Raw genomic sequence first — 27,696 nt, forward strand, 5'->3', positions numbered from 1 at the left:
CAGAGGGAAATGCTTGTGGGGGGTGGGGTTCTGAAAATAGGACAGACTATGTCTGTCCCAGAACTGTGGAGGGCAGGTTGCTTGAAGACAGAGACATCACAGAGAGATGGGCCACAAAAAAGCAGCAACCTATTGCAGGTGTTTTTTAGATGATCTCTTATGTGGGCATCTTAACTCCGTGAGATACTCAGAGAAGGGGCTATCTATCACTTTCCATTGAGAGGCAAGGGCAATGAGCTCCAGTGATATCACTCTGCCAGCCTAAGGGAAGGATGGCCCTTTGGGGTGATGGGAACTGGAGTTAGAGCTCTGTTCTCTGTTCTCAAGATAGCACATTCATATGGATTCATTTAGGGAAAAGGAAAACAGACACGAACAAACAAAACTACAGGAGGGACACTTGAAGTGCTGGCAAGAAGTGCCAGCAGGAGGTATTTCAGTCCTAAATAACTCATCCCCACATGGCTCTCTGCATGAACCTATACTGGGCATGGCACTCAAGTTAGTGGCTAGGTTAGAGCTGAACGATTGCCCCTTCATCCTGGTGAATGACTGAGAATGTGGCCAGCTCACACATACAACATTTGAGATGGTATCTGATGGTTTTCCCCAGGGACAAAGGTGGGTAGAAGGACTATTCAAACAGCCATGACTTACGTGGATATTTGTGGTCATAATTAGGGCTCAGGATCTTAGTGGTGTGAGGCAGTAAGTGGGAGTAAGGTGGGAATCCCTGTCCAGCCAGGGAGACTGGTGAGGACATCCAGCTGATGTCACTGGTGAATGTAGAAGAGGCATTGTGCGTGTGCACTGCTCTATGATGCTGTCTAAAGGGGTTGTGTCCTGCTGGAATGTGGACCTGAGAACATCCCTGGTACTGTGGATGGGGGCTGGGAGGGGAAGGTAGTGATTCTAGTTGTGGTCTTAGCCAGTTCCTGGGGGCATAGACTTGAATACGGTGTGTAAAGAGAGTCACAACAAAACCAAAGAAAGCTTGCTTCATAACCTGGAGGAACCAATGTCACTCATATGAGACTGTCACCTAAGACCCACTACCAGTAGAACTGGAACACTGGGAAGGTCAAGGTTCCAGACTTTTCCTCAGCAAGGCAAAGCTGCAGAAGCAGGACTACCATGGTTCAGTGGAAGAGCCCTTCCTAGCCCACTGGAGTCCATAAGACAGATGGCTCCCTCCATCCTAAGAGGAGGCCATACTACTGCCTTGTGCAGCTGCCTTGCCAGGCTAAGCCATACTAACCCTGCTTAATGCCATAGGCCCTACTAAGCATAAATGAACACGAACCTCTGATACACAGGGAACTTTCAGGACAGAAAAGAAAATGAGAAAACCAAGAAATTATGCCTCAATATTTTAAACCACCTTAAAATCAGGGAGTAAAAGGCACAAAAATTATACCACTATACACTTGAGCAAATAAGGGGAAATTATAGATAATGTAACTAAGAACCAATTACCTTTTCACTCCCAGCCAAGTCAACCAAATACAGCTTCCCGCTGAGTTTTTTTTCAGTCTCCACATTCTCTTGTTTAATGTTAATCAGGAAGATACTGTGACTCCTTGAGCTGTGTTCATTCATGTCTGAAATGAAACATGGTTTACTGCTCTACAGAGAGCAGGTGAGCAGAGGTGGCAAACCTCTGGTCTTTAAAATGTAACCAGTTATGTCACACTGTTGCAGTTCTCTGCAGGCAGAGCTGCTAACTTTAGAATGTATTCTAGGGATGATAGATTTATAGTGTCTTTAAGGAATAAAGGAATTAACTTAGCATTCTTGTTGAGCAGTTTAAGGTAGCATTCCTGGCATCTTCCAGAAGCCATGGATCCCATATCCTACTTTAGCCTCACCCACCAAGTGACTCACAGCTTCCTTGACTGTCCTGTGGAAACCCTCCAACTTTATCACAGTATAGTATATGATACAGTTTGTCCTGCTGGTGTGTGTAGCCTGGACTTATTGGGACTATCATAAATTTACTTAAAGGAAGATTAAAACACACCTCTATAACTCATGTTAAACACAAAGAGCCCTCAGGGATTAAATGTGGTTCATTAGGCCAGGGTATCAGAAAACACCACAGTCCAGCAAGTGTCCCATTCAACTTTCACCATCTCTCAAAAAATATTTTGCCAGATTGTTCCTAAAATCTCTGAAGATCATTTTAAAAATACCAAATGCCTGGCCTTTAATCTCAGCACTCCGGAGGCAGAGGAAGGCAGATCTCTGAGTTCCAGGACAGCCTAGTCTACAGAGTGAGTTCCAGGACAGCCAGGGATACACTGAGAATCTCAGTCTAGAAAACCTACCTCCAAAAAAGTCACAAGTAACAAACAAATTTAGCAACATTGCATGCTACAAAGTCAACACATAAACAGAATTTATGTTTCTCTGTATTACTAACAATGGTTGACCAGAAATATTAAGAAAACCATCTATTTACAATAGCAATAGAGCATAAAATACTTAAGAATAAACTTAAAGAAAATGATAGTTTTTAGACAAAAATCTACAAAATGTTGCTGAAAAGATATATTAAAACAGATACAAATGAATGAAAATAGAATCCTGTGATAACTGACTAGAATATTAAACAGTAGTAAGACATCAAAATTGGGGCTGAGGAGATGGTTTTAAAAGATGAAGCTTTGCTGGGCCAGCATGAGAACTGGAGTTTAGGTCCCAGAACCCACATAAAACCTGAGCAGACATGGCAGCCACCTGCAGTCCTAGCCCTGGGAGGCAGGGACAGATGAGGCCCAGAGCAAGCTGGCTAGCTAGACTAACTGGAACTGGTAAGTTCTGTGTCAATAAGAGAGGTTCCCTTAAGAAAAATAAAATGTTAGGATTAAGTGAAAGAGATATCCAACATCAACTTCAGGCCTACACATACACACCACACACACACACACACACACACAAACACACCATGCACATGGACCTGTCAACATGTTTTCCTGCTTACACACACCACACACAGATGTAAATATTAGCCAAAATAATCTATGCAATACAACTGTAGCAAAATCTCAATGACACTTTCTACAGAAATAGAAGACTCTATCCTAAAATTTTAAAATTCATACAGAATCTTAGAGCATCCTGAATAGTCAAGCTGATCTTGAAAGTTCAAACAGGAAATGATGTACAGTTAACAAAGCTCCTGCTGCAAAGATGTGAGAACCTGAGTTCAGGTCTCAGCTGGGGAAGATGGAAATGTGGAGACTGATGGTGGGATGTTACCCACAATGCAAATGGACTCAACAACAGAGCAGTTAAATATACTTACCACACTAAAATAGAGCTGGTGAGATGACTCAATGGGAAGAGATGCTTGCTGTCAAGCCTGACATTTGAGTTCAATTTCCAAGGCCCACATGTTAGGGAGAACCCACTCCCTGAAGTTGTCTTCTAACTTCCACATGTGCATTTACACACAGGCACACATGAGCACACACTCTCACGAGTAAATAATGTGGGAGACACCTTGACAGAATGATAGCAACACTAGAAACACTGTAGAACCTCAGCTCCGAAGCTGGCAGCCAACTCTGAGACACCGTGAATAATTCATGACTGACAGCTTAAGAAACACAGTGAGAGAGTTATGGTGTGTACATGCGAGATTCAGGCAGAACAGAGAAACTCAGTGTTTTCCTAAACTGGATGCAAGCCTACGTCAGCTCTGAAAACTGCCACATTCATGAGCATCATGTGACAAGCTATGGGGCAGAGAAGAGGCTGAGTTTCAGTTCTGGATCACACTCCTGGAACCCATCCACAGAGGAGCCTGAGACCAGCTGCTGAAAGAGTCTAGACCAGTCCTTTACTGGTCTCTTCTCTACAGTAGCTGGCTCCCTTTCCCGGCAGCATGCTTCACCTGGGGTAGCTGTTGGGGAGTGCTGGCACTTGGTCAAGCCTGCCTCCTTAGTCCCTGCAACAAATCACATCTTTCTCCACATCAGAACCCAGGAGGACACTGCACTGCTCACACATCCTCTTTCTCCTCCAAACTAGAAATTCTTAGTTCCTCCAGCTCTGTGTGAACTGATACTGCCATATCCACAGCTCTCCGGAAAGGATAGCCCTGGTCTTTTTAAAGAGCCACTGCTGCTCCAATACAAGGATTCGTGACACAGGTGCAGATGCTGCCTGCTTCTGAGAGCGTGTCTACTATTCAGAGTGTGCTGGAGGGATTTCTTGGAAGCTGCCAGCTCTGCTGTGACTCCTCTTTGCATTTACTCTCCTTCTGCAAAGGAAGAAGCCCAGTAGTTTTTCCTTGTGTTTGATATGAATTTATTAGCTTGGATTTTTTTTAAACCTGTTATCAGACACCAAGGAATCTTACCCAGCACTTCAAAACCTCAGACTATTGCACGCACTCGCACTACACATGGGCCAGGATCTGTCTGGTCACAGCTCTCTGATGCCTTCCCGTGCAAGCATCACATATGCCTCATCACCCAGCCATCCTGAACAGAGGGTAGATATTAGGATACTATGTGACAGCATAAACATCACCACAGCACTTACTTGTCACAGCCACGTGTCGGTTTGCTTTGCCCTCATCTATCACATCCATTACCTCCTCAGGGCTTGACACAAACCTCTCAGTGCACCCCTGCAAGAGCCAAAAGCAAGTCAGGTTGGCCACTCCAACAATTCGAAAACAACAGCATTTTAGAGCAGCTCCTTCCTTCCTTCCTTCCTTCCTTCCTTCCTTCCTTCCTTCCTCCTTTCTTCCTTCCCCCCTCAATGGTACAGGTAAACAGAAAGGGTGTGATGTTGGCCCACAGTGTTTCCTCCTTGCCCGGGGCTTGGATTCTACATTAAAGAGATGAGCTAGCCCTGGGAAAACTAGATGTAAAGCTGGAGGAAATGCTTTTTAAGATCATGTTCACGTTCATACCCTGCAGCAATACTTTTCAGGAGGCAGAAAATAAAAGGAGAAAATCTATAGAGGAGAAGACTTGAGACTGTATTTCCTCACCTTTGATCAGTATTTACCATTTCAGTCAACAACAGAGTACAAATGATGCTACAAAACTAGACTTCTGTGAGGTACAAGCATAAACCATTGCATTCAATCCCCAAACCTCTTTAAAGTAAACAATACTAAGTACTAATTCTTAAATAACAGCTGTCCTAAAGAAGGCTGGGTATGATAATTCATAGCTTATACAGGAAGCACTGGATTAGATCCCCAGCACCAAAAAATAATAAAAATAATTTACAAGCAGGAAAGCTACAGTTGGAGAAGCCAAATGTTGCTTTTTGCATCAGATCAATATTATAGAATAGGGCTCACAGTTAACAATGCCTTTTGGATATTCTTTATGACTCTTAAGTAATAGTTACTTGAACAGTGACTAGGAAGAATTTAGCGGCATCACCCCCAACTCTTCTCATACCTTTACATAGGGGACTCTGTTTTTATCTTCATGAACAGCTAAGTTGGTCTTAGACACTGTAATGACAAAAATGATGACACACAAAGAAGAAAAGGGAAGTTAAAGACCCCATATTGTAAGAACAATTGCAATGCTTAAAGAAGATAGGCAAGTCTAATCCTTCCATAATTTTCAAGTTTAAGATGTAGCTGAGAAGAACACAGGGCCTAAAGGCAAATATCTCTCTACATTTGCATCAGCTGTCCAGGCTGAGGTGCCCTCCTAACTCATCTTAACCCCCCTGGACTTCAATTACAGAACATACACACCTGCAATCAGGTGGAACTTACCGTCAAGCAAGTCCCTTATTTTGTCCAAGTAGATCTCAAAATAGGAAACCTAATTAAGGAGAAAATGAAATTGAAATAGAAGTACCATACCACATTTCAAAAGCATCTCTATTAAACTCATGAAAGCTTTTGCTGTGGCTGAGAAAAGGGGGCACCAAGTGAAGTTCAGAGTCCTGAGCACAGAGCTGCAGCCAACCCTCATGGATTCCTCCAGCTTGCTCAGTATGACTATACATCTGTCGAATATGCACAACTCAGGAGCTCCACGCTTTTGGCTTGTCTGGGCTCCACTCATGTGCTAGACAGACTCTTAGAAGAGGACCTAAGTTCCACCTTAACTGAACACCAAGTAAATGTCCATGCAAGGTAATAGCCAAAAGAGAAAGCATCCTAAACCAATGATGTTCGTATAGACCTCAGCTGATTGCATGCTGCCACAGCTTTATCAGATCCATGGGAACATAGCTTACACATTAACAAGGAAGCAAGGACAAGCTAAGGATACTTGGGATTACAGGGGCTCAGGAAGATACCTGGGAGAGAACTACTGAAGGCTGAGCAAGAGGACCATCATGAATCTAAGACCAGCCAGGACTACAGAGTAATACTCTTTCTCAAAAACCAACAAAACAAACAAAAATACCAAACAAACAAAAGATGATTAGACTTTTAGGGAAAGGAAGCCTTCTAAATAATGATTCTCAAGCCTTAGTCCAGCCCACTTATATCAACATCTGCTACAGAACCACAGAGCCCTGAAAATTACTGCAATGGTACCAGAACACAGTCTCAGATACTAGAACCCAGAAATCAGCTTCTAAATTCCCAGGTGACTCATCTGATAGCTAAAGTAATGAAATTCTTAAACTAAAAATGAATTCTGAGGAATTTAATGTACACATAGCTTCAATCTCCTCATTGGCAAATGAAGCCATTAGTCTTTAATGGGTGAAAAATCCTCTCCAGGATTTTGCACACTTTCCTGCCAGAAGAACTTCCCCCAAAACTCATAAGCATCTTTGAAATACAAGTAAGAAAACAGGCAGAAGAAAAATATAGACGTGGGCTACATAATAACATTAGAGACCACATATGTGGTAGCAGTCCCATAAGATCATACTATCCAAGTTATATCGCAGACTCCTTGTTTAGCATAAGTTATCTATGATGCTTACAGAATGATAAAATTATCTTACAGATTTCTCGGGATATGTCCCTTTGTTAGGCCAGCCATGATCATGACTATTGGAAAGCTGGGTTCTGCCTACCCAGGTGAAATCAGGACTAGACAAACCCTACCACTAATTTTCAGAATGTGAAGACTCCTTGGCCCTCACACTAATGTCTGTCCCAGCTTAACCACAGCTCATTGTCTCTCATGTGCCACCATCTGGAACCACCCTCTTCCCAGTTCCAGGCAGCTTTAAGATCCTTGCTTTGAAATCCATGGTGCCTACTCCTGGATATCTGTACACCTGCCTGTTCATGTGCCCAACTCCTCATTCCATCTCTTCTGGAAACTCCTATCTGGCAGTCAGAAGTCTCCCTGCTCCCAGCTCTTTGTTTTTGATAATTTGTTCTGGTTGGCTAGAGGTTTTCTTGGGCCTTGAACCCAGGACATAACATATGCAAGGCTTGTACTCTACCACTGAGCTAAGCCATCCCCTAACTGTTCTCTCTAGTCTTTCAAGTTAGCATATTCCCATTATCCAGTCCTCAAGCCCAATTTTAGTCACCTCTAACCAGGCCTTGCCAGCAGCCAGCCCCATTCTGGTGCCAGCCTATTCCAGTCCATGATTGACTGCCATTAAGATTTCCCACTATCTCTGAGATTTTTTGTTAACTTAATATTTTTCATGCATTCACATTATGCATTTTGATCATATTCACCCTCAACTTTGGAGATCCTAAATGTGTGATTATACTTCCACAAATTACAAAGAAAATGAATTACATCTAAAACGTAGTCATGAACCATGTACTGCCAAGGCTGGCAATTAAATTCCTGTTCATATTTAATACAAGTGAAAATGGAATTTTGATTTATTAATTTCTGCTTTTGTGAGGTGTCAAAATTCATTGTGTTATTTTGAATGCTTTGTGAGACCAGGCGGAAGGAACACCATAGGCATTGCTTGGTGGTGAATAAGAACATGATCAGAAATAACATTCAAAGCCTTCGTGGGATGCATTAAGAAGCAAATTTTGAGCACTGTCTTGGTAGGGCCTCTTTTGGTTTAGCCTGTTAGCAGATAAGTTCAGAACCCAGAGTTCACACAGCTAACTAGTCCACTTACAATTCTTATTAGTAGGAAAGCAAATTCAACTAAGAAATGCACAATGGGAACTGCACGGTAAGACCAAACACTAGAGATGGAGGAAATATTCTTCCCCTCCCCCACCATTTCAAGCCAGCACCGTTCTTAATCATAATAAGATTCTGACACAAGACACTAGTTCAGGGCAGTAATTGGTTTAACATCTTATTCAGGATTATCACTTAAGACCTCTGTAGTAGTTTAAAGTGTGTCAGCGTAAACAGCCTTAAAGAAGCACTAAGCCTCTAAATCTTGAGCCCATCAAAGCAACAAGCTCTGTAGCCTCAGACATCAGGAAGCCTGCTAAGGGACAGAAGCAAGTTTTCACAGCACAGGGACACGTGAGGGCATGCTGGATGCAATTCATAATTGGGCAAACAGCCAGCAATGGCCTTTTGGAATGTAAATTTAGGAACAGTCTGTTGTAGAAATAAATAAGGGGAGAGGTTGGAAATGTTTGATTGCTGCATTTGTTTCTTTTCTGTGGGGGTGGGAAGGGCCTGAGCCAGGCTACACATGTGGAGAATGACTTCTGGGAGTCAATTGTCCTTTTCCGAATGTGGTGCTCAGAGATTAAACTTGGACTGTTGGGCTTAGCAGCAAATGTGTTTACCCACTGAGCCACCTTACCAGCCCAGGAAAAAAGTCTAATACAACGAAAAAGTTGCTAAGTATCAGTTTGCTGCTAGGGTCTATGTCTGAGCTTCCGCTTCCTCGTGACTAACCAACTGGATCACGGGTACTGACGGTCAGGCTTTAGAGAGCACTGATCCACTCAGCTCTAAGCCTTCAACATCTCTAGTCACAAAGAAGGAGAACCAGACAGTGTGGATCTGGGAGCACAAAAGCAGGGCAGGGACTGCTCTAGGTTGGCCAGTCATCCCTTCCCAGTAGAATGCAGTATTAGAAATATTCAACAAGGGGCTGCCATGATGCTCAAGGCCCTCCCAGCCAAACAGAGGTAGTCCACAATCAGAGTTAAGTGTTAACGAACAGGGATAGAAGGTACAGTTTGTTTCAGGGGTGGAGGAAATTGTAAAGATTTAGGATAAGGATGATGACTATACAATTTGGACACTATAGGAAACTACACAAAATAATGTTTTTAAAGGATTAATTTTATGCCATATGAACTATATCTCATTTTTTTAACTTTAAAAAGAATGGGAAACCCGGGGAATTCCCTGATCTCCACAGTCTTCCCACATCAGCCAAACAGTCTCCACCTATGACATGTCTCTCTACTTGAACAAGTAACCCTTCTGTATTTTACAAAGAAATTCAAATTTTATGACTTAATGACTAAAATAATAGAGTAGAAGTCTCCCTTTCAATTCAAACTTTAAACAAGATTAGTGGTTCTGGATTAAAATAATAACAAGGAGGAAGAAGGGAAAGGATAAGACAACTCCCTCCCAACATTTCTCAACGAGTCACTATGCCGGGAAGTGCAGAGTGTGCATTCTGTTTGAGAGTCATATTATTCAAGACAGCTTGTGAACTTGTAGAAGTTTAGCACTGCTCAACAGCAGAAGTTCCACTGGCCATATGATGCTTTCCTCTGGCAGCTCCCCTATGGTAACACAATTGATTCCATGGACTTCATACTGGAGAATGGTGTCCCAACCTATACATACACAGTCATATTCCTGGCCTGTCTTCCGAAACTAATAGGAAATGGGGAGAGTCCAGGATTAATAAGTAAGATGATTCAATCCTAGAGGGGACTTATGCTTTCTTTATGTTGCTATTTCAAGCAAACCATTCCAAAAGTTTGGTACTGACCTAAATCATTAACAGTACGGGTAGGGTCTGCTTCCCACAGAATGACACTCGAGTGAAAAAAAGAACATCTTTTATATCTATCTGAAAGGAGGGAGACCAAGGACCTAGAGTCCTGTCTTGTTCTTAGTTAAAAGCACTTACCTTGATGTGAAATTCCAGGTTCTCATCCATGGAATAGATGTGATCAAAGATATCATGGGCAATCCTCGGTATAATGCCCATAAGTTGAGGATCGTGCAACTTCCCCTATGAATGAAAAAGACAGACACGGGCAGTCAAAGGAGTGTTGAGAAAGAAGAACAGAAGTCATCCTTTCTCAAATAATGTTGTTAAATCCATAAAACCCAAGTTGATTTTGTGGATCATGTTTTGTTTGGGTACTGTACAACAAACAGAAGTTTCTAGAATGATGGAAGGGGAAGACTTGAAATGGGCATTAGTCCCAGTTCAACCCAGAGCTTCTTAAGCAGAACCCACAAAACAGGAAGCAGCCACATATGTGGCTCCCTTTGGGATCCACCTGAGTACTCAATGCATTCCCCTTTGTATCCAGCAGAGGGCTGTCCTGGCTGTATGTCAGCCCACCCTCTCCCCTCCCTTGCAAATCCAAATGCACACAAGCTGTTGAGCGTGTGAAAAGGAGGAAGGTAGGAGAGGAAAGGAGCATGATTTAGTTTCACTTGTAATATTTACAAATACACCATAACCAATACGTCCAGGTAAGCTAATCCTGAATAAACTCACCGTGAGAATGGATAATTAATCATTGTTCAAAAATTTCTAAAGACCAGCCAAGAAAATCCATTTCATTGATTTCTTTTTGAAATCTATCATTCTCAGCCTGAATTTTTTTTTTTTACCACTTTTATTCATTCTACCTAGCAGGCAGAGAGATAGAAGGATAAATACTCTCTTTGAACATTACTAAATCTACTTTTAATGCCCAGAATTTCTTTTTCCACTATGAAGACTCTCAAAAGATGCCACAATGGCTCAGGATGTAGGAAGCTCTGGACCACTCCTTATTAGAGGGAATGGGGAGAGAGAGGCATGTTATCTTAGGAAAACAGCACCAAATAACTGAGACTTGGGTTTCAAATCTTCATCACACTTAAATCACATAAGTCCATCATAAACACAAGCAAAACAGACAATGGCCATGCACTGCAGACACCACCATCCAAAAGGATTCCTATAATAAAAAGACAGATTTCCTTCCAGTTAAATTTCACTGCCTCATTCAGTCAATCAAAAATCTTTTCTGCCCAAACCTCCAGGGCTCTTGAATAATCCATGATAACCCTTTAGATTCTTCTCAGTGGTCTAAACAAGGGAAGAATAACCAGTCATCTAAAAGTCATTAAAACTGATTCAAATGTATTTTCATAGATAGTTCTCTTCCAACAGATCATCTTGTATTGATCCCTCACTTAAAATTAGCCTGCCCAAGTAACCCTGGGCAGGGAGTGGATGCATATATATAATATTAAATATTATATGGCCAGTGTGTATGTGTAGGTGGAATTATGTGTGGTATATGGGAGGGTGTGATATACCTGAGATATGTGGGTTTTTTTTTTAGTCATTAAAAATTTAGTCCTTTAAAAATCATAAGTATATAAACTATCATATGGACATACATTTTCAATTTCTCTTGAGCACACCCTTGAAATTTCTTGATCATGTAGTAAGTTCACATTTTTAAAGACTGAAAAACATTTCCCCCAGGTTTCTGTCACATACTTCATTTTTTCCTATGGTAACATTTTTATTTAAATTTGAAACAAGCTTGTTTTACATGTCAATCCCAGTTCCCTCACCCTCTCCTCCTCCCCTGTCCCTCCCAATCACCATCCCATCCCTTTCTGTTCCCCAGGGAGGGTGAAGCCTTCCATGGGGAGTCTTCAAAGTCTATCATATCATTTGGAGCAGGGCCTAGACCCTCCCCCACGTGTCTAGACTGAGAGAATATCCCTCTATGTGGAATGGGCTCCCAAAGTCCATTCGTATACTAGGGATAAATACTGATCCACTACCAAAGGCCCCATAGACATCCCAGGCCTCCTGAGACACACGTTCAGGGGGTCTGAGTTGGTCTTATGCTGGTTTCTCAGCTATCCATCTGGGATCCATGAGCTTCCCCTTGTTCGGGTCAGCTGTTTCTGTGGGTTTCACCAGCCTGTTATTGACCCCTTTGCTCATCACTTCACCCTCTCTGCAACTGGATTCCAGGAGTTCAACTCAGTGTTTAGCTGTGGGTGTCTGCTTCTGCTTCCATCAGCTATTGATGAAGGCTCTAGGATGGCATATAAGGTAGTCATCAATCTCATTATCAGGGAAGGGCATTTAAGGCCTCTCCACTATTGCTTAGATTGTTGGTTGGGATCATTCTTGTAGATCTCTGAACATTTCCCTAGTGCCAGATTTCTCTAACAGCTCCCTCTATTATGGTATCTCTTTTTTATGGGGCAGCACAAAGAGAGATTTATAAGTATGTATATATGTGTATATATGGGGGTATAATGTATATGTTTGTGATGCACATATGTGAAGGATATCTGTATGGTATATGTTCTGTCTGTGTGGTGAATATGGAATGTGTATGTGATATATATATATATATATATATATATATATATATATATATATATATGAATATGTGGAGTGCTGTTGCATAAGTATGTTGTGCCTGTGTCTATACTCTCTTTGTGTGATAAAAGTGCGTGTAAGAATCTGTGTGTGTGTGTGTGTGTGTCTATCTGTCTGTCTGTGAGTATATAAAGATCTTACTGTTTCCAAGTTAACTGCTTCCAGATGAAACACATGCACAGACACAACATGGTCATTAGACAATGAACAGAGGTGAATTCAGTGAACATGAAGGCCCTTGCAGCTGAGACGGCTTCCCTGGGAGCCCCCAGACTGTATGGAATGATTGAGATCTAGGCTGAACAGAGGCTGCGGGCAGCAGGGGTGGGCTAGCAACAGCAAAAGCAGGAACCGAGACCAAGCATGCCCTACCAAAGACAGCCAAAGTGTAGTCTGGTTCAGGGATAAGGGGCACAGTACAAAGAAGTGAGCTGCTATCTGTTACTCCTCCAAGGGAGCAAACATTTTATAGCTATGTTCTGCAGGACTGTCTTCAGAAACTGAATATAGCCTTCTAGGAGCAGGTACAGAGGAGAAAGAAAACACAGCCCGCTGGGCACACAACAAGACTCCTTTTGTTCTCTGCCAGTGGCCTCGATGACACCCACAGCTTCCTCAAACACCATAGAAGGGAAAGGCAGAGGCCTGCAGTGTGTGTGAGCACATACACTCTTGATTTTGTCAGGAATCATTAGTCTGGTTTACAAGGTGGCCAGAAAGACTATGCTTCCTACGGTCTCCAGATAACCCTCTGAACAGAAGGAAACCCACAAGGTATCCCCAGCCACCTCACAGGTGTGCTGAAGAGGCCCACTGAGGGCACAAACCAAGCAACAGCCCTTGCAAGCATCAGGCAGGGTTCAAGCAATGAGTCCGCTCCTACCCTCTGCCTGTCTGCAGCCAGCACTCACCATCCTCTCTATGAACCTGCATATTCTCCTGACAAGTCCATGATGGTGCCTACTGTCCTTGGGACTAGTATTATCCAGTGGGTCCTATTTTACTGAAAATCCCCCTTAAATGCAACATCATGAGAGGCTAATCTTTCCAATTTTATGGAGGATTATGTGTTACTCTCTTTAACAGAAGATAAAGGCAACACCACTGGATGCCAGGCCCAAAATAAGGGGATTAAAATACTTAAAAAAAAAAAAAAAACTGCTTTAAAATGTGACAGTCTGTCCCTCAGGGAACTAACATCCTTCCTGAATGCCTCAGAAGGATCCTGTGTAGAATTCTGAATATATAGAATCCTCCTTTTAGGAGACTTAAATCCTGCAGAGCATTCTTATTTAATTCCATTCCAGGGTCCTGAATTTCTGTTTCCTGCAGTCTATGACTGCAGCTTGCAGCAGCCCCTTAGCTCTGGTCTCGGCTTAGCAGACCCCCTACATTCCTCCAGTCTGCCAGCACCCACAAAAGAACAGAATTCATCATGGGCGCTGGATGACAGGGAAAAGGTTCAGCCAACTCCTTCCAGGCAGAAGTCACAACAAAGAAGTAACTCATGACAATTGACAACTATGCAAAGGTGACAGCATTTAGGGACCTCAGATTAGATCAGTGTGGAATCCAGTTCCTCTCGTGTTCCCCAAGAGTTGAGTTTATATTGCAAAGGCACCAAAGGCTCCAGACAATCTCATTTTACAAAGTGTCCCCACACCAGCACTGAAGGACCAGCACACCCCTTCCCAATTGCCTACACCCAGCCACTTTTTTCCAGAGTCTTCCTTTTCAGGGCAGTCTCCCTTAATGTCTACAATTTTTACATTTCTGACATTTAGCAAATGCATCTCTCAATGATAAATGAATCCTAAAACTCTTATAAACATTCCCTAATAGCTTGGAGATTTTAAGTAGTGAAGGTTTTTCCTTTCATGTTACATATACCTTTTAATTTTCCAAAAACCTAAAAATTGATGGATTCCCTTTTGGGAACATGTTCTCTCCTCCTTCCATCCTCTGTCCTCCATCTTCAGAAAAAGTGGGGCTGGGAAAGTATGCAATGAAACGTTGTTAGTGCCTGCAACATCAAGGGTCTGGGGGCTCTTAAGAGAGAGACAGATGAGGGAGCCAAGTGGAGAGTGGAGACAGGAAGCCCAGTCTTCTGTAATGTACTGCTGGGGGTGTGAGATGTGGAGACAACTGGCTAACATAACCCATGTTTGGGCAAGAGTCCTGGTGAGGCTGTGTTTCTTTAATTTGCACTTGTCTTCGGCAAAATGGGCAAAAGAAAGTCAACACCACGGAAATGAGATCCCCCAGCATCCCAGCCCACACTCAATCCAGTGCCCAGAACATCAGAGCTCTGAAGATTTTAGCCTTATGCCTTTGAAATCTCCTCTTCAATAGGAATGATTCATGAGCTAAACCTATTCTGCAGCAGCCGTCTCACTGCTGTTCCCAGGAGGGATTCATAAATGAAAAAACCCTAGCTTGGAGGATTAAGGATTCATCCTACCCTGCTGCTGGTAAGCTGAATTCTCCAAATTTGCTCAGTGCTGTTTCATGGAATAACTAAGCAGTTTTGCCTCTCCTCACCTGTCAGGTAGGCCTAGCCTCTGGATGAATTATGCAGCACCAAAGCCTTTGGGAGTACCAGTAAAAACCAGGAAAGGAGGCAAGAAAGGGTTGCCATTGAGAAGACAGTCTGAAGCTACCAAGCTCTACAGACAAAGCCTGAGAGGGCCATCCCTTTCAGTGCTGGCACACAAAGAATGTACACACCAGTTCACATCAGAATGTACACACCAGTTCACATCAGAAGGTGCACACCAGTTCACATCAGAAGGTGTGTATCAGTTCACATTCACTCTGGTTGTGGGCAAAGTGCACTGGGGCCTATAGGAGAACCTACCATGTACACGGGTGGAAACAGCCATCACACCAGTACTGTTTTTATAAATACTTTATGTGACCTCTTCTCAGTGACAACCACACACATTAATAAGGAGACAGACAAGGGCTAGGAGCATGGCTCAGTAGTAAAACATTTGCTTAGGATGCATAAGGCCCTGAGTTCTAGACCAAGCATTGAAAATAAAGAAAAGAAAAAAAGACCACAAAGATAAATAAGACAATGAAGATTCCTTCTCTAGGAAAATGCAGTTTCTGCTATCCTAAAATTCACCCAGCGCTATAAAATCACCAGTGTTCAATCTAAGAAAATGGAAAAACCAGAACTATGAAAAAATTAGAATTGTGTGAACTCACCTACTTTTAAAGACTGCCAGTAATTAAAGTTACACATTCATACAGACAGACATCACTCAAGTCAGATAAAAGTAAGTCTGTAGGCTAAATTTGGTTTAAAAGCCAATCCCATTAAGTCTCTGACCTACAGGGTTTTGGGTTTTTTGTTTTTTTTTTTTTTTTTTATTGTAGACACTGGCTTCCCCAGAGCCCCTCCAAAGGACAAATGACTTTTGCTATAGGTCCTGTCACTTACGGTGGACTGCAATCCATAAGGTTCCACACTACTTATTACCTACTGAGGATAGTGGTAGCTCTGTGTGTGTGTGTGTGTGTGTGTGTGTGTGTGTGTGTGTGTGTGTGTGTGTGTAATCCAAGGCCTCCTGCAAGCTAGGAAAGTTCTTTGCCACTAAGCTATACCCTGACTATGAAATTTATTGTTTCAATTGGACAGAGAGATCAACAAAGGGTTTTTTTAAAACTAAATTCTTGAAACTTATTACTTACTGCTACTGTATTTATTCATTCATTCATTCATTTCAAGACAAGGTTTCTCTGTGTAACAACCCTGGCTGTCCTGGAACTCACTTTATAGACCAGGCTGGCCTTGAACTCACAGAGATCCACCTGCCTCTCCCTTCCAAAGGCTAAGACTAAAGGCATGAGCCACCACCACCCAGCTGCTCACAGTTACTTTAAGACTCCCCAACCTAACCTTATTTCTGCTGTCACATGCATCTCAAGCTTTACTGAAAGCAACAGCCACTTCAGATACTGACAGTGTAAACTTACCTCCATCGTATGGGTTTTTCCTGATGAAGTCTGCCCATATGCAAAAATGGTCCCATTATAACCCTCAAGGACATCTGCAAACATAAAATAGATTCAAATTAATTCATTACTTTGATGTAATACCTACACTGGTATTGGTTGCATGAGTCCAAGTTACAGTTTCCAAATGGCCCGTATCTCATTCTTACACAAATGATATGTGCCAACTGCATGTGCTTTTTAAGTACGATTGTGAAATTAAAACAGAAATAAGTCTGTTGTTCCACAAATACCAAAAAAGGGACTCATGTGTCTACAGACTGTATGTCTGAAGGGGTAGAGCCATTTTTAGCTACTTGAAGCTTTCGTCTACATGTTGCTCTCTTGAGATCACTGAGGAGAAAACACAAGCAGGCTTTTAGTTTCTGGAGATTAGAGCAGAAGGTCTTGCCTGAACATTTGGTCTGGATCAGCTTAAATTTGGATCCTTCAGGCCATTTACCATGAAGATCCCACCAGAGGCCCATCAGAACAGACACCACACTACAAAGCAGGCCCCACAGACAATCCAATCAGCCTGGAAATCAGCAGGCCTGACTTTCAACTTACTGCCTGTTTTTTCACTGTCTTGCTAGCAGGACGGCTTGGGCCCATCAACATCAGGAATTTCTCTTAATTACACAATAAGCATGCTGGGAAAGCCCATGAACATGACAGGCTGGCTTCCATTTCATACGGGGATGAGAGGAGGCGTGCAGGTGGGGGCTGCTTCATGTTGCAGAGCTGAAGAGCAACTGTGGGAATTCTTTCCAAGCAGCAGAGGTGATTAAAACATATTCCCTCCTGCCTTCCCCTCATCTATACAACTGTCACAGAAAGGGAAGCAATGCATAATTAATATCCTTGACCCACCATTCTGCACCAAGGGAGGAATTCTTAATGTGGCTGATGGTGAGGGCAAGGACAGGTGCCTTATACAGAGGATGCAACTTGGGGCCATGTGAGAAAGGTGTGCCAGCCGGTCAACTCCTTCAGTCTGGGATGGTCTCCTCTCTGAATTGTATTATGCTGGCTTTTTGGTTTGTATTTGTTTGTTTTGCTTGCTAGACTTTTTTATTTTTTTTACGCATACATATTTTACTAATCTGAGATTATTAGAGTATAACTTAAGTTCAGAAAAGAAAGGATTTTCCTTCAGGGAGTTAAAAACAGGAAACAAAAAATAATAAATAATATAAAAAAAAAAAAAAAAAAACAAAAAACCCTAGCAGGCTTTAAGAGTTTGCATCACTGTGTGAGCTAGCTAAGGCGGTGCTGGAGTTCTCGCCTGGGTGGTGACAATGAGGAACAGCTGGGCAAGCTGATCAACCCAGTTGCTACCAAGACCCAGAACCAGGACCACAAGTAGCCCACCCCAACTATGAACTGCTGGAGCATGTGAAGGAACTGGACCTGATATAGGATGTCCATGGCACAAGGAAATAGTAAGATATCCAAGAGAAGTCCCAGGGAGGGTGTATCAAGGGTGTAGCAGAAGTCGGAGACCTTGAACCAATAAACACTTGCAAGTGAAGGTGTATGGACTAAAGGGTATACTGTGTGAGTGACTCACTGGACAATACTAACTAAAGCTTCTATGCCAAGATTTTTTTTTTTTTGTTTTTTGTTTTGTTTGTTTGTTTTCTTTTAGGGGTGTTTGTTTCCGGTTTTACTTTTAAATTTTGTTTTGTGGAGAAGGTTGCAAGGGCAGAGGGCAGAATGGAGGGGATGGGGAGATGAATGGGTAGGAATGCATGATGTGAAATCCGAAAAGAATCAATAGAAAGTTTTTAAAAGAAGAGTTTGCATCAAGCTGGGGGTGATAAAGTTTACATATGTCAGTCTTCTAGAAATGGTTTTTGAGGGTGGTTTCCCTGGTAACAGCAGGAAGAAGAAGAAGAAGAAAAAACCCTGGGGAAGAAGTCAGTGTTGGGGTTAGAGGTTTAAGCTTCAGTTTCCATGAAAATGTCAGCTTTCAGAGAAGATTCCCCAGGGCTGGAGACAGCCCCAGGGCAGTTTGCCTCCACACCACACAAAGAAAGAGGCTCCATCCTTCAGTCTTGCTTTTGAAAATCAATACTCATAAACAACTGCAGGCAACTGGAACACCAAGCGCTGTCACTGTCACTACAGAAAACCTTCATTTATCAGAAATTAAAAACCTCTCCTCAAACTCAAGGAAGGGCCTTTCTTACTTTACCCTCCTGGATATGTAGGGACCCCAACTCTAGTCTGGGGCCAACACCCACTCAGCTCCTGACCCAGCTCCTGTCCTTCTCACATGTGACATCCTGCTCTCTGCAGAAACTGTATGCAGTGGCTCTGAGAAACCCGTCACACCCTAAAGGAAACTTACCTCAGAGCCTAAATCCTGCTCAGCCCTCTTCCTCTGCCAGAGAGAAGGAAGCTGGCATCTCTGTGAGGCCTCTGAGCCAACATGGTACTACATTGTTTTTACCAACTAGATAGTCTCTATTCCCTATTCTCCTGTGGTTATGGACTGACTACTGGTCTTGGAGCCCTTTTCCTCCTACTGGGTTGCCTTGTCCAGCCTTGATATAAGAGTTTGTGCCTAGTCTTATTGAAACTTGTTATATGCACTCAGTTGATAACCCTGGGAGGCCTGCTCTTTTCTGAAGGAAAATGGAGGAGTGGATCTGTGGGAGAGGAGATGTGTGTGTGGGAGTTGGGGAGGGGTGGGGGAACGTGGAGGGAGGAAAGGCTGCAGTCTGGATGTTTTGTATGAAAGAAGAATAAATAAAAGGAAAAAAGGAGGCATCTAACTCTTACAGCCTGGGACCAGAGAGATATATATTATAAATTCATCTTTTGAGGTTCCTATTGTAATAAAATTGCATTAAGACCGGTGACTTCCTTCCGTAAAAATATGACAGCAGCAGAGGTGAAGAAAAAAAAAAAAAAAAAAAAACACCAGGAACATCCCTGAGTGTGGCCGAGGTGCTGAGAGACAAGTGGGACTAGACTCAAGAAAATCCATCCTCTTTATTATGTCAACACTGAGTACAATTTCCTTCTTTTTTAATAGAGAACATATAAACCCACTAAAACAAACTCTGATTGGCCTCTAAAGTATCGAGAATCATCTTACAGCTAATACATTTTTGGAGAACACCTCCGGAAACAAAATTGAATGCAGCTGATGTTGCCCTCTATGGACTCAATTCTGAACTAAAAGATAATTTTAAAAGATAAGGTTAACCTAGGGTTGTCTATTTTCTCAGGTGCGAGAAGACATGTTTGTTTATTCAGTCTTGTTTTACGTTTAGTGGGAAGGTACAGGCAAGAGAAAGCCAGCCCAGCATCTACTGAGGGAAGATCCAAGCACTGGCTTTATACAGAGCCCCATGCCACCTCCTGGACCATGCTCTAACCCCCAACTGAAGGGCCCACAAAAAGACACCTTTCATCATAGTTAATCAATAGATAGTTCCTGGGCCTGAGAAACATTTGTTTTAGTCTCTGTCTAGCAGAATGGCTCTTTCCACACCTTGGTGATGTTCTTCCACACAGAACCTTTCTTTATTGTGGTGTCTGGCAAGATGTGATCTCAACTCACACCACAGAGCCCCACACCTCACAGACCAGCGTGTGTCCCTTCAGCAGCCAGGCAAACCCAGAAGTCTCTGCTGAAGTGACAAGCCCCATCTTGTCTCCCAAAGAGGAGGAAAAAGGACAGTTACTCAGAAACACTAGCCAGCTCCAGCTCCAGATGTTAGAAGCCCAGGCATGCATCCCTAGGTTCTGTTCCTGTCTGAGTCCAGGTGCTGCTGGAGCAGAAGTGCATCCTCTGTTAAGAAAGAGCCTAGGGACAGTTCATCACATCTACACAGTGTTCCCAAAGAGGCTCTGCTAGCCTACTAGACCTCTCCAGGTGGAATGGTGGCATTTCAGGGGCACTACAGTTTCTGACAACAGCTGACAGCTGCTCCATTTGGCATCCTAAGATTCTTATCAGCCAACCAAACAACTCAAGCTGACCATGACTGTAGAGTGACTATCCAAGCTCCATACACCAGTGGCTACAAAACACTTTCATCTCAGTGAATGACAAACATTTCCTGGGCCTGAGAAAAACATTTGCTTTAGTCTCTGTTGAGCAGAATGGTTATTTCCACACCCTGGTGACACTCTGCCTGAAGGACACCACTCCCAAGCAAAAGCACACTGCATTTCAGAATGGAAATGCACCCTACGACTGGCCAGCACAAGGTTGTGGGACCTCAATGGCTATTGTCCTCCCACACACTCCTATCCCTGTCATTTTGGACTGTTGGTTAATAGTCCACATGGCCTGATTGAAAGAGAACAACTGTTAAAATAATTACTTGATGACTGTGTGCATTTAAATGCTCATTGTGAACCTATCAGAAAGGAAAGGCAAGATAATTCAGAGTGTAGGCAGTCACAAACCAAGCCCCAGACCCACTGATACCTCTAGTTTTGGCCAAAGTGCTTTAGTCTCTGAGCATCAAATTCTACTTTAATATGGTGGGAATAGTAATGTTCATACTTCATAAACTGGAAGCTTCTAGATGCAACACATAAAGTCATAAAGAACAAGTATAATACAGAGCTAAGTATAGTTCTTTAGGACTTGTACAGAATAACAAAATAGATCTGAGTAAATCTTCCTAAGCTTAAAGCTTTTCTGTCTGCCCCCACTGCCTACAGGATAAGGCCCAGCAAGTCCAGCAGAGGACCAGAACTGACTTTTGCAACCTCATTTCCCATCATGTTGTCAAAACCTTATTGCCCTCTGAACTACTCAAGCTTGTCACACCATTTGTTTCTTTATGCTCTTGCAATTTCCTCTGCTACCACAGTGCCACTAAAATCTATAGTTCTCAGGGCCCAACCTTTCTTCTCCACACTCACCAAAATCAGCACAAAGTGGCACTCCTCTGTGCTGTCCTAGCATTGTGCACACAGCCATCTTAACCTACACAATGCCTATAAAGTGTATGATAATGGCATATGCATTGCCTCTTCCTCTATATTGAGAGCTCCTAGCAGACAGACAGTCTTATAAATTTTAGTGACTCCAGCCCCTGGCAGTGCTTATCACACAGTAAGCACTTAATATTACTTGTATAAATAAATAATTGTAGTTTAAAGAAATAAAACTAGAAAATCAGAAACCACCTTCTCTGGCATTTGGGTAATCCATATTTAGTTTATTTGGAAGGCAAATGCCCAGAGCAGCTTCTGCTGGCTAGGATACAGTTACCAGGATCAACAATAAGATCCAGTAACCATGATGCTTAATGCCTAGGCACCCACAGAAGCCTTATTGACTGTGATTATAATCACAAACCTTACAAACTCTTCCCACAGAAATGGAGAAGTCCAACATTTTGAAAAACACATCAGTGATGGAAGTGTGGGAAATGCCAGGGTTCTGCAATTGCAAATAGACCCTCAGAATCATTAAGGATTTAGATAGAGTAGGAAGTAGAGGTCACCAGCCCACAACAGCATCATGAATCAGGGCTATGATGATCTTCAGAATCACCTGATTCCATCTCAGTCTCTAGAGAAAATGTCCACTGTACCTGTCCCAGTCCTAACTTAGGTAGGACTCTTAAGACAGCAGATAACCCAGCTAGGCTAAGTTTTGTACTCTGAGAAGGTTTTGCTTGTTATATACACTTTACCTTGATACTGCAGAAAGGAAAATCATTTCCTCTCTTAATAACCTTGGAGGTTACTTTGAAAAGTCTGATCAGGTATCTGTAGAGCCCAGGAAGATAGAAAGAGCCTCGTCAAAGAGAAACATGAAGAGCTCTTAAGAAGAAGAGTAAATAAAAGAATACATAATACGAAGGGGAGAAGATCCATGGGTTTAAGGTTTTTAATAGAGATGGAGATAAGAAGAGAAAGAAGCCAAGCAAGGTGAGCTAAATAAAACTATGGAAACCCACTACTTTGTAAGTTCATTAAAAAACAAAATTAAACACACACACACACACACACACACACACACACACACGCACGCACGCACGCACGCACGCACACGCACACACACACACACAGAGAGAGAGAGAGTTTGACACACAGATACCCTGCAAGAGTGGACCATGATCCCCCTAGAGGACATGAGTTATTAAGTGAAATCTCAGTACTAAGCATGAGATATCTCATTACAATCAATATATTTATTGGTCAGGGAGGTCCCAGAGACCCCGGAACAATACAGCTCTGCCATTGTTCTTGGTTATACAACACAACTAGATGATAAATAAGACTGTATTGCTGAAAACACCAGCACATTGGTTGAACGACATAGAGAAATCAGTTGGAACTGTCCTGGGAGCTTCCTCCTTGCTGGCTAGCTTAATAGTACCAGAAGGTGCTATGCAGGTCACTGGGGGAGAAAAGATATCAATATTATGCGGGCAGCCAACCCTCCATGCTACAATACCAACCTGCCAGGCAAGACTCACCCCATGATGCAACAGTGACATGAAGGTTATAAGGGCAACCAACTGGTTTTGGCTTAGACTTGAGGCCTGTTTCACAGAAAGGAATTTAGGCTTGATACTTTATAATTGGCTTTTCCCTTAGCCCAGGAGATCATGGACCCTTAAGAGGAACATACTATTGTTGTTTTGCTAAACAGTCATACGGTCAAACTGCCTTATAAATATTCATGCCTATACCCATCAATTGTGCTGCCCTAGGTCTTAGCTTCTCTCTGCAGTAGTCATAGCTAGAGTAGAGACTTGTAGCTGATCCAAGTGCTGAGAATAAGTGGCTCTGCAAGGAAGTGCTCAGCCTCCAGTAGATATCTATCTCCCACATCCCCCAGGGCTTAGAACACACCATGGAGAGGCAGTGGGATGCTGTCTTCAGAACATGACAAGCCCATGGCACCCAGAAACTCACTGCAATTAGGAGATGAGTCAACACTCCAACAAGCATCACTAACTGGACTCATCATCCAAAACATAAAGGGGGTGGTGATAACATGAGGTAGTGAGGGAGACACGTTGGAGGTACATGGGTTGGGTGGGAGGAAGGAATGCGTTAGGGCTCTCTAGAAAACTAGGATCCAGGAGTTGAGGGTTGCACAGGAGAGAGGAGGCAAGGAGTGAGGGGTACAAATAATCAAGATGCATTGTCACATGGATGAAAAGAATAACTAAAAGGTAGTTTTGTCCAATCAGGCCTTTGTTGCCCTAAAAAAAATCCTTTTCAAGGGAGAGAAAGGTATTCTTCATTGATACCAAATGAACATGTTCACATTATAGCCAAAATGCCCTGGAGGTGTCTATTTATTATCTGTTGAGCCCTGTTCTTCTAAAGAATTCTCTTTGTAGATCACCATCTATGCAGGGTAGCAAGTTACCTAGGGTTAGGCCACGTCTTGTGTCTTCACAGAGACCTTTTTTTTTTTTTTTAAATGTAGTTTTTAGCTGATACATAAAAACCAAAAAAAAAAAAAGTGTACACATTAATGAAGATGAGATTGTCTATTTCTGACATTTCATATTAAGAAAAAAATCTAAACATTGAAAGGAGAACATTCACTACTGAATAATAACCCAAAGATAATTACTACTGTTACTACTGTTTGTTTTTGTTTGGGGGGCTGTTTCTGTTTTTGTTTTTAATGGAGTGCATCCATTTCTAATTATGTTAGCACAGAGGTAACTGGATGTATTTAAACGGCCTTCATGCTTATCTCAGCATGTGGTAAATACTATTTGCTTCTGATAATGAAATTGGGGGGAGAAAAGGATGGAAATTCTGACACATGTGATTAATCTTACTATAATAATAAAAAAAAAAAAAAAAAAAAAAAAAAACGATGCACAAGCTCATTCACAGGGAGGAGGCAGGCCTGAGTAGGAACAAGCCAAGGAAGACATCCTTCAAAAACAGAGAAAACACTCAAAGAGAGGCAAAGGAGGAAAAAGACAAAAACTACCACTGCCTGTAGGGCCAAAACTGTTCATTCAAGACAGCTCCAATCTAGCCATATTTTTTTCTAGTCAGTCTTCTATAATAATCTCACTGAGAAAACCTTCCAAATTAATTGATGTTTGTAACAAGAACGTGAATAAACATACATCCCAGCAAGGAATATTGCATGCTGACGTCGATTCTCCCACGCAGGTGTCTGGGGTCAGAATTAATCTAACAGATGTACCAGGGCTGAATTTCATGAATTTCAAATAGGTTAGTCAGCTCAGCTCCTGAAAACAACAGATCCAAAGCAGAGAAAAAAAAAAAAAAAAAAAAAAAAAGCTTGTCTTTCAAATCCATGGCTGCCTACATGGGTGGCGCTATCAAGACCTTTGAGCACATAACGGCCATGGCATTCCAATCGGAAGGTGAGGATTTGATGATGAAAAGCAAGGAAGCAGGAGATGCCCCTCAGCTCTGTCCAGATGGCAGGCCCTGCCTCAGCATGCTTCAACCTGCTCATGCTTTGAAAGGGCAAGAGAGCAATGTGCAAATTGCTCCATCGCCCTGCTGTGATTTTGACACAGATCCTCCAGGGCTGAGGCCAGCCCTTGCAAAAAGAACTGATCTCTGAGACATACAGGAAAGCTTGAGGCTACCTGTTTGGAGGAACAGATGTTGGGGTGTGATAGGATGGATAGAAGTGGATTAGATGAAAGTGAAATTAAGGAATGCTGTACAGCACGGATAGCTCCACAGCCACCTCCATTAGGGGCTTCACAACCCTGTAGAATATCTTTTGATGGCAAGAGCAGTCTCTCACTTGTGAGACTCCATTCTTATAGTCATTAGTAAAAGGAAGCAGCAGACAATGTACAACTAAAGTACCAAGCAATGCATTTCCTCCTGCAAGAGCAAGAGCAGCACTCCGTCTTGTCTTTAGGCCAAGACAGAAACACAGCTACCACAGCTTGCATTGCCTTCCCAGCTTTTAGACAGAATAACCTCACCAAAGAGGTGGCAAAGGAAACAAAGAAAACAAACACGGAGGCCAAATAACGGGAAGGACATCTCAGCAAGTCAAGACCAGCGCCAAGCCAGCAATTTAGTGTTTCCAATTAACAGGCCTCTGCTTACAGTCGAGGCACACTGATTGCCAGGCGGCAAATGTCACTTCATGTTTTCATTAGTGAAAGCCCAGGAGGAAATAAAGTGGCACTTACCTTTGACAATCTGCTTCGCACAGGCATTGTAGACCTGCTCTTGGGTTGTGTTGGGCGGCAGCACTCTGTCAAATACATATGGCTTCCCTTGCTGAAAGCAGATGAAAGAAAAGGGTGGAGAAAACACATTAGGGGTTTAGGTCTAAAAGCACTAATATTAGTAGTTAGGCCACAGGCAACTAAATCCCAACCCACTCTACAAGGCAGCCCATTCCCTCACAACAGAACCTTTATTGCATGAGCCACATGCATGCTGCTTGTGTGGATGTCAAGGGCCTGAAAGCACAAATTCCTAAATCTGAGACAATTCCTACATTTGTGAATTAATTGCTCCATTAAGTGAAGGTGATAGCTAGCAGGCAAGAATGTAGACACAGGAAAATATCAAGCGCCCAGGTATAGAGTAAGGTGACACATGACAGAGGTGGCGAGGAAGGCTTGGCCACAGATGTCTCAATTCAGAGACTCATGAAAAGTTCAGAAAGATTTGTGTCAGGAAAATGTTGTGGAAGAACACTCTGGACATGGGATGAACAGCACACCAAGGGTCTGACATAGCAAGAAATGAGGGTGTCACAAGCAGGGCCTAGTAAGTAAATCAGGAGACAGTTCATGTAGGGTACTGCTGGTCAAATATGTAACCAAATAAAACCTGCCTGTGCTTTATTTACTGAAGAGTCAACGTGATCAGACTTAAGAAGCCATTCTCAGCAGAGAGACGGCACTGCTATTATTGTCCCACACAATTTGGTTTCCTTGTCATGCAGAAGCAATGCCTAAACTGGATTGAGGCCTCCAAAACAAAGGAGTCTTTCTAAGCAATAAAACAAGAAATTCAGGGGAGAAGGGTTGCTTAGGGGTTTGGTTGGCAGCTGCATATGTAAGATTCAAAGCAACCTCCATCTCTGGGGGAGGAGAGCGGGAGCTCTGTTTGCCACACCACCAAGTAGACCCTGCTGCCTGTCATTCACTGTTCAATAAGGGCTAATGGGTATCTCAGCATCATGTACAGCACTGAACACTGGGGGAAACTGGTCCAAACTGCACTTCTCTTTGCCAACAGTGCCCAGGTAAACAGAAACTCTCCTTTCACAGCCTGATCCACAAACACAAAAAGAAGGACATACCTCCTATGAGTCAAGGGCAGACTTGAGGAGACAACTGCTCTTCAGAGCTCAGAGAATAAGGCCTGTTACATCCTATAACCCTCACACCAGTGAAACAAGGCCTCAGAAAAACTTGATGGCTACTCACTCATCACCATGGGTCCAGGCAACCAGAGGTGAAATCCTACACTCAATGCCTTATGCTTGAGCTTTAGTCTCTGCAAACAGAATTGAGGTAAACAAGCTACTTCTAATTTGATCTTAGAAAAATGGAGATGTTTCAGACAACATAAGAAAGAGGAGAGGGAAGAGGTTTGTTTTATGCACGAGACAGAACTATAGTCATTCTGATAAAAATATGGAAAGGGATATTTCCTTATGTTTTATTAATAACTGCATACCCTTTGGTTAATGAACCAGATGTTTGGTAGAATAACCAAGAAATATTCCTTACCAAAATCCTCAGCTAACTTCCTCATTAGTTTTATCCATTTTCAAATCCAACCAAATTATCAGGGGCTGGAGAGATTCAGTTTGGTTAAGAGTGAGTATTGCTCTTAGAGGGTACCCAAGTTCAGTTCCCAGCACCCATGCCAGGCATGGTGCCTGACTCTCCAGCTCCAAGAGTGGGATCCAAGACACTCTTCCGGTCTCCTTGGGCATCAGTACTTGTGTTCACATATCCACACATGTATACACATAAGAAAAATTTAAAATGTTTTTTTAAAAATCTTTCTAAAAATTCAACCAAAACCAGGAGAGCACCAAGTAAAAGTAAACATTTACAGAGGGTCAAGGGTATATCTGAGCAGGGGAACGCTTGCCTAGCATGCATGAGTCCCTATGCTCCAACCTGTGCATTGAAAAACAATGGGACCAAATGTTTACAGAATTTGCCTCAGTTGTCCACTCTGTCCACTCTGGAA

At 42.6% G+C, this 27,696-nt stretch overlaps 1 protein-coding gene across 1 annotated transcript in view; it reads right to left on the minus strand.

The window, feature by feature from the left end:
• The window catches only part of Kif5c (kinesin family member 5C), a 151,513-nt gene that overhangs the window by 79,542 nt on the left and 44,275 nt on the right, over positions 1 to 27,696 (minus strand). Inside the window, exons 2-8 of the mRNA XM_051184720.1 lie at positions 25,665 to 25,755; positions 16,495 to 16,568; positions 10,003 to 10,107; positions 5,759 to 5,807; positions 5,430 to 5,485; positions 4,552 to 4,639; positions 1,477 to 1,601 (exon numbers count right to left, since the gene is read on the minus strand). Of these exons, the coding sequence (XP_051040677.1) occupies positions 1,477 to 1,601; positions 4,552 to 4,639; positions 5,430 to 5,485; positions 5,759 to 5,807; positions 10,003 to 10,107; positions 16,495 to 16,568; positions 25,665 to 25,755 (588 nt within the window). The remainder of the gene's footprint in view (positions 1 to 1,476; positions 1,602 to 4,551; positions 4,640 to 5,429; positions 5,486 to 5,758; positions 5,808 to 10,002; positions 10,108 to 16,494; positions 16,569 to 25,664; positions 25,756 to 27,696) is intronic.

The sequence above is a fragment of the Phodopus roborovskii genome, unplaced genomic scaffold (assembly GCF_943737965.1).
Source record: "Phodopus roborovskii unplaced genomic scaffold, PHOROB, whole genome shotgun sequence".
In the NCBI taxonomy this organism is placed as follows: Eukaryota; Metazoa; Chordata; class Mammalia; order Rodentia; family Cricetidae; genus Phodopus; species Phodopus roborovskii.